This window comes from Sipha flava, unplaced genomic scaffold (genome assembly GCF_003268045.1).
Source record: "Sipha flava isolate LNK unplaced genomic scaffold, YSA_version1 162_pilon_pilon, whole genome shotgun sequence".
Classification (NCBI taxonomy): domain Eukaryota; kingdom Metazoa; phylum Arthropoda; class Insecta; order Hemiptera; family Aphididae; genus Sipha; species Sipha flava.
Genome location: NW_020271810.1, coordinates 415,014 through 422,494, shown reverse-complemented (window position 1 = coordinate 422,494; position 7,481 = coordinate 415,014). Strand labels below are relative to the sequence as shown.

General features: G+C 26.9%; 1 protein-coding gene across 1 annotated transcript; it reads left to right on the top strand.

Moving 5' to 3' along the window:
* Positions 1-2,127: 2,127 nt before the first annotated feature.
* On the top strand, positions 2,128-4,512 carry LOC112679463 (DNA-directed RNA polymerase subunit beta'-like). The gene is made up of 2 exons (XM_025549267.1): positions 2,128-4,243; positions 4,327-4,512. Exons 1-2 carry the CDS (start codon positions 2,234-2,236, stop codon positions 4,342-4,344), a joined length of 2,028 nt encoding a protein of 675 aa, XP_025405052.1. The 5' UTR covers positions 2,128-2,233; the 3' UTR covers positions 4,345-4,512.
* Positions 4,513-7,481: the final 2,969 nt, after the last annotated feature.

The following is a 7,481-nucleotide window of genomic DNA, read 5'->3' as shown; positions in this document are numbered from 1 at the left end:
TTGTATGCCAATGATTGTAATAGGATATTTATTTAGGCAAGTGACATAAACTATGAAAATTACGTAACTCATCAGAGAATGCATTAAATAAATATAAAAAAAAATGGAAGTGTTCGATATTTACCCGTTGTGTTCCATTTTTACCAAATAAATTGTAACATGTATTGTATATTACTAAAATTATACGATATTTAACGACGATGCGTGTAGTCGCCAGTTGATTTCGGGCCACGAACCGATGATTCGCGTAATTAGATAACACATGCCTAATTTTAAATACCTGTGGTAAAGTAAATTTTGCTGTACTTTTCAATTTCACAGTCAAGTACTCAAGTGCATATTTTCGATAATTCTACAGTACATTTTATTGTTCCTAATGCACAATTAGTGTCCTACTGAATCTTACAATAAAACCTAGTACTAACTATGTCGAATGATATACAACGATGCTATTTTCCAACAATAAATTTTAAACTTCAATCAATATTTATATGTAACCAGAAGATAAAAAATAAAAATTAACGTAAAATTAAAAAATAAGGATTTAAGAAATTCCTGTAATTTCTTTCCAAATTTTATAATTTTTAACAAAATTCTTACATAATATGAACTATTTCCCATATGAAGTTTTCTATTTTGATCGCATAAACTTGATGATTTGTATAGACGTTGATAGCTTTGTCATGCTTATTGATTTTTTTAAATTTTATAGTTGGGTGACCGTAATCACGACTTCCAGATGCATTATTATCTGTTGTATTCAACAAATATAAATTAGTGTTAATTATACAATGTAACAGTATAAGTATCATTTAAAAGATATCTTTTAGTAACATATTTATCCGATTATAAATCAATAATCCTCTACACCAATACCAGCATATTTATTGTATATCAAAGCCACTCTCCATTTTCTTGAAGGAATCTTTCGTTATTTCCATTGCTGCTATTAAATTTTAAGAAAACATCTATAATTATGTACGACTTACCTATTAAAAGTATTTAAATAAATGGAATAAATAAACAAAAACATAATACCTATTAAATATTAACCAAATAAATACCTATTAAAAAATTAAATAGCGAATTAACTCTTAAATTCTTCAATATAGTTTTGTACATTACCGCATTACATTACATTGTTGATTTTTAAAACTTTTAAAATATAATTAAAGGAAATATTTTCTTAATCCTGAATAATAGGTTTACTCTGAGTCAGAGTCTCTGAATATATTAACTATTATATAATATACTCATGAAAATTTTCACCTATTTAAGTATAAAAGACATGATCAACAAAACAGTTGAACATTTCACAATTAAAAAATATTGTATCAAAAACAAGGTAAAGGTAAGCAATTTAATTTATCGCCTGATAAAAGAAGCACAAACATGTTCAACTAAATTATACGCAATTTTGTCCACTAGACTTCAATAATTGAACTGATATATTTATATAATAAATATATTAAAATCTAAGTTAATAATTGCGTTTAGGTATTCTTCAGTTATATCGATAATATTGTACATTTGAACCAAAATATATTACCCAAACATAAGTATGAATAAGAACTATTCAATTGCATAATATATGTGTTAAGGTATATGAAACAAACCATGAAAATTACATAATTAACAGGAGATTGTCGGAAAAATATATATAAAAATAGAAATTTTCGATATTTATCTGTTGATTTTGATTTTACCTAATAAATTGGTAAATGATTTGTATGATACTAAAATTCGAAAACATTTAACAAACCATTTCGTTTATATCATGTTAGTTTTTTATAACATGTTTCATTTATATCACGTTTATATCTAATATGAATAGAATAAAAAAATGTGTTTCCGTTCTGGACATCATAATGAGAAATTATAAGAAAGTATGATTTTTTCTTGAAACTCGAAAAAAACTTACATAGTATACGAAAATTATATAAGTAAATTATTGACGATGAGGCCAAGTGTTATTTATTGTAGTTTTTGCATTAGAAATGTACAAGTGTAGTATTACCATATTTAATAAGTATATTCAAGTGTTTTTTTAAAACAGAAAGCTTAACAAATAAGCTTTTTTTTATTGTAAAAAATCAAGAACTAGTAGTTTACTATAAAACGTATAACTTAGTAAAATCTATCAAATATATCGAGTAGTATCCATTCATTCGTATTAGTATTTGTACATTATTATTCATTCGTAACGAACTAGTATATTATATAAAACAATAAAATGTATTTGCTTAAGCTTTTAGTTTTCCTAGGAATACAAATATTCGTCCGTGCACCAGAACCATCAGTAAGTACAAATATATCCCGTGAGAGAGATAGTGAAAATCAATCGATTCATTTTACCGAAAATAATAGTCTGGAAGAAAAACTGGTTACTGAGGTGAACAATTATTTCGATAGCACGGAAAAAATTGACTCATATAAATTTAACCATCAGTTAACGGATTATAAATGTGGTAGTTTAATTCAAAATACAGATGTTCAAAAATTAAATTACAATATATTTATCATTTTAAATCAATTATATAATGATTTATATAAAAAACTTCCTAAGAAGAACGATGTTATAGAAAACAGAAATCTTGAAAATAAAATTGTTAACGTATTTAAAGCAAACCATATACAAATAATATGTAAACATATTCCACGATGTCTTGATTTCATCTACATTTGTGCACCTACATATACAAATTTAGAAAATATATTTTCATTATATTCGGGCATTTGTCACTCCCGCGATATATATATTTCAAAATATGATGATCAAAATAAAATTCTCGATAAAAATGAAAATTTTACCAACCTTGTCCTTGAACGTATAAATTCGTTGTACAATAGTCTATCTAAAATTAAGTTTATTCCCTTAAACACCAATTACAATATCAAAATTAGAAACGAAACATTTATAAAAAACATATTCAATATAATTAATAAAATAAATAAAGCACATATGATATCAAGTAGTGATTGGTACAAAAAATCAATTTTAATTAATTATTCACCACCAGAAATGTTAAAAATTCGTTATTTCCGATCTGACCATTTGATTAACAATAAGAACAGGAATGAAGTTAACACACTCGCTCATTGGTTAAAAATAATCATTTTTGAACGTGGAAAAAAATTGTTACCCGCTAATAATAATTATGAAGTACCAGTATTAGGTCGAAATTTCATAATTGGTTACAACTTGGCATTAAATGAATTATTATTTAACTTTCTCCGGGTATTAAATTATTATTTTCGAAGCGTGGTTTTGTATGATATTGAACATTTTTCATATCAAGACAATCAAACTCTCATTATGATGAAGAATGTGTTTGAAAATTTGTTGTCAATGAAAGTGATTTATAGATTATGTAAAAAAATTCCTTTAATTCTGTATTATTTGTATAGTGCTCATATCACGGATCTAAACGTATTTAGTTTGTATTTAACAATATGCAGTGATTGGAATCAATTTTTAAATTATCGATGTTTATCTCAAAAAGCCAACAACGGTAGGTACGGATACGATACGCAATGTTTAAAACAGTCGATAAATGAAAAATTAATGTTAAATTATTATATGATTACACAAAAGATGATATATGATGATATCAATATGAATAATTTTTTAAATCTGAATAACCTGGAAGAAATTACTAATAATATCTATGAAAGATTGTTAGATTTTTACAAGCCTAATAAGGTTTATATATGGACGTCATTTGATTGGTTAAGCTCAGCACACATTTTTAGTTTAGGTTCCAACGATTTGAACGAAATAAGAGAACAGACAGTAAAAATCGGTTTGGAAAATATACCAATAACGATGCTGTATAATCAATTTTTACCATGGAATGCAAATTTAAAAACACTAATTGATTTTAAAACCATAGTTGAAAATTTATTTATTCATAAGTTATGCCAATACGTTAAGAGTCAAGCAGCATATATTTATATTTACTTTGAATTAACGAACGTAAATGATGTACATGACGGTGTACTCGCGCGGCTGAAAAAATCTACTAAATGGTATAAATCGGGAACACAGGAATTGTTCAAGTTCATGGAATCGACCATTGAGGGGTTTGAAATCCCCGATGAAAGTAAATCGGTTATCGAAGCAATTGAAAATATTAGCGTTCACACGATCGGTCAGTTTAAAGAATGTACGAATAGTATAAAAGAGGAATATGAAAAAAATTCAAGGTTTAATGATATTTTATCAAATAAGAATTCTGATCATGTAATTCAATTGAACTATGGTTATTTAAATAACTGTGTTGACGCAATAAAGTTTATAAATAAATATATTTTGTTTTTAAATAGTACCGATGGATTTCCTGATAAATTGGAAACTTATGATGTTCAAGAACTCTGCCAAAATGACAATTTAGATAACGTATTTATGGCAAATTAATCAATTTTCAAAGTTTCCCGCAAGTATACTCCATATAGTGAAATTGAAAAATCGTCAAAAGATATTTAATAAGTAATAAAACAAATAAACCGAAGATCCCTATTTTATTATATATTTACTATGAGATTTTTTATTTGTTAATAATTCTCAAAATGTATATATAGATAAATATTTAAATCTTTTCCTTCGCAAAAAAAAAAAAAAATGATGATAATATTGTTAGTTTCAGTAAAGCTATGTACAAGGCCGGCGAGGACTTCTGAGGGCCCCGGGAGTGTTCCGGGTCTCCTTCCCTTTGCAATTGTTTGACCAAGATGCACCAAGACCACTTGTACATGCTTTAGTACAACAAAAACATTGTATACAAGGCCGAAACGACGGGCCCTTTCGGACGTATGGGCTCCGGGGCTCTAGACCTCCCTATCTCACCCTCTCACCAGCTCTGGCTATGTAATAACTTAAAATATATGAGTTTATTTGTGGAAAATCGAATATTATATTTAAATTTGTTGTTGTAAACTATATTTAATAATCTATAAATACGAATTATTTATTCATACTTTAATTTGCTAATTTTTTTCTGTTATTTTACAAAAAAAATGAAGCAAAGAAATGAGCAATAATATACGAGTATTTTACTGATTATAACTAATTGTTTGTTAATTTATTTACATGTGTGTATTACAAATGTAAAAGAAAAACATTAAAATAATCTTTATCATACAAATACATGATTTTTATTTTCCTAATATCTAAAATTATTAAAACTATGAAGCTTTATTGCATATAAGCTATATCCACTATATTAGCAATAGATGCATACTTTAGTAGCTTTACGATCTTTCGAGTTGTTTCAAAAATACGCTTTCCAGAAAATCGTAACCGTTGTATATTCCCCACGTTAGGTAATGTTATGTTTCACTAATCTTTCAGTAAAAATATTTATTTTTTTCCGTTAAACAATCCAATGTTTGAAGATATTCGATTTGCACTTGCATTAATTTATGAGCCAATATTTACAAAAAATACAAGTCTCGTTTTTTCCTAATGTGGTATTTTCTTGGAAAAATATTTGTGTTTTATATTCGGATATATATATCATAATTTTTTCTAAAGATTGAACACCATATTTATCAGTGAGATTATCTTAATAATAATTCTAATTAATCTGACAATTCATAATGATAATAATTTTTATGTTAAAATCTTATTAATAAAAAAAAAATTATTTTATCACGCAATCAAACCAGTCACGCTCGATATCGAATGAATACGATTCAAATTATTCCTGTCTTCCAATAGTTAGAGATCTGTTCGTTACGCCTTATGTCACTTATCAGGGATTGCATTTCTTTCATTATATCTTTCCCCGCCATTTTGAAGAGTTCTGAGTTTAGGTCATCTTCTCCTGGGGCTTTGTGATCTTTTAGATTTTTGATGATATCTTCGATTTCTTCCTAGTCTGGTTCTCTACATTCTGGTTCAACCGTTTGAAAGATCAATTCTTCATACCTAATTCTGGTGCCTTTATTTGCAGTGTTGGGACTTATTTAGATAAATTATCTAGATAGATTTTTTGTCATATTTTATCTTATCTAGATAAATAACGCTAAGTTATCTAATTACTTATCTAAGATAAAATTTTTATTTATCTAGATAATTTTCTTTTTAAATAAAACATTAAATGAAGAACTAGAACAGAGTATAAAAAAAGAAAAATTATTTTGGTGTCAGATTTTAGAGAGAATTCTGAATTATTCTTACATTAACTATGCGAAGTTTACCTTTTCGCGGTCACAGAGAAAAACTTGGTATTTTACTCAAATTTTAATGGTGAAAAATTATTCTTTAACAGTCAGTTTCCTATAAGTATATACTGCTCTTTCATTATTTTTGATAATTACTATTACATCTGCAAGCACGGAACGATCATTTTCCAAACTAAAAATTAATAAAGGCCATTTAAGAAGTACAATGACGCAAGATCGCGTAATTGGTCTGGCATTAATTTCAATTAAATAGCTCGAGAAGTTGGCTTTGAAGATTTAATCGTAAAGTTTTCCGAAGCAAAAGAAAAAAAGAAGAAATTTTGAATATTTAAATTTTTTATTGCCTTTTTTATATTATTTAAACCGAAAAATGTTTAATACAATGTCACTATAAAAATAATATTACACTAAATATATTTTTAATTATTTGTAATCTAACCTTAAAGGACAGAATTTTGTAGTTAGTTATTTTTTGTAGGCTATTCCTCATATCTCCTTCTTCCAAATTTGTAAAACTAAGTGCTTGTTGGGTTATTTTGCCACGGGCATTAAACTCTTGGTTATGATACTAGTGTGTGTGTATGCGTGTGTAAATATAACAAGACAATACAGGATAACCAATAAATTTGCACATGTGCGTGGGCTATAAAAATAGGTATAATTTCCGGACACCCTTTGGAGATCGCAAGTTTTGACCGAAGACATTTTTGTATAAATCGATGGTACCATATGTAAGAAACGGGTTTTAAAACGTTGCACGAGAAAAGAATAAATCTTGTGTGTGGTCCATTTGTTGCTCGAATTCAATACAAATGGATTGTTACACATGTGGGTTTTCATGTTATGTACTTGTATAAGTAATAGTTTAAACCGTAACGATGATCATAAAAAATATTTATACGTTGAGCAACTGAATTTATTCAGTTATTTATTTATTCAATTATTGGGTTATCATAGGAAATTTATAGAATCATATAGTGCAAAAGCAAAACCATTAACAAACTTACTAAAAAAGGATATAAAATTTAATTGGACAGACGAATGTCAAAAATCATTTGATAGTTTAAAACAAACATTATGTTTAGAACCTATATTGCAATACCCAGATTTTACAAAATCATTTATTTTAACAACCGACGCAAGTAACAAAGCGTTAGGAGCAATTGTATCTCAAGGGGAAGTAGGAAAAGATTTACCTATAGCATATGCATCACGAATTTTAAATAAAAAAGAAAGTAATTATAGTACCACAGAACTAGAATGTTTAGCGATAATATTCGGGGTTAATCAATTTA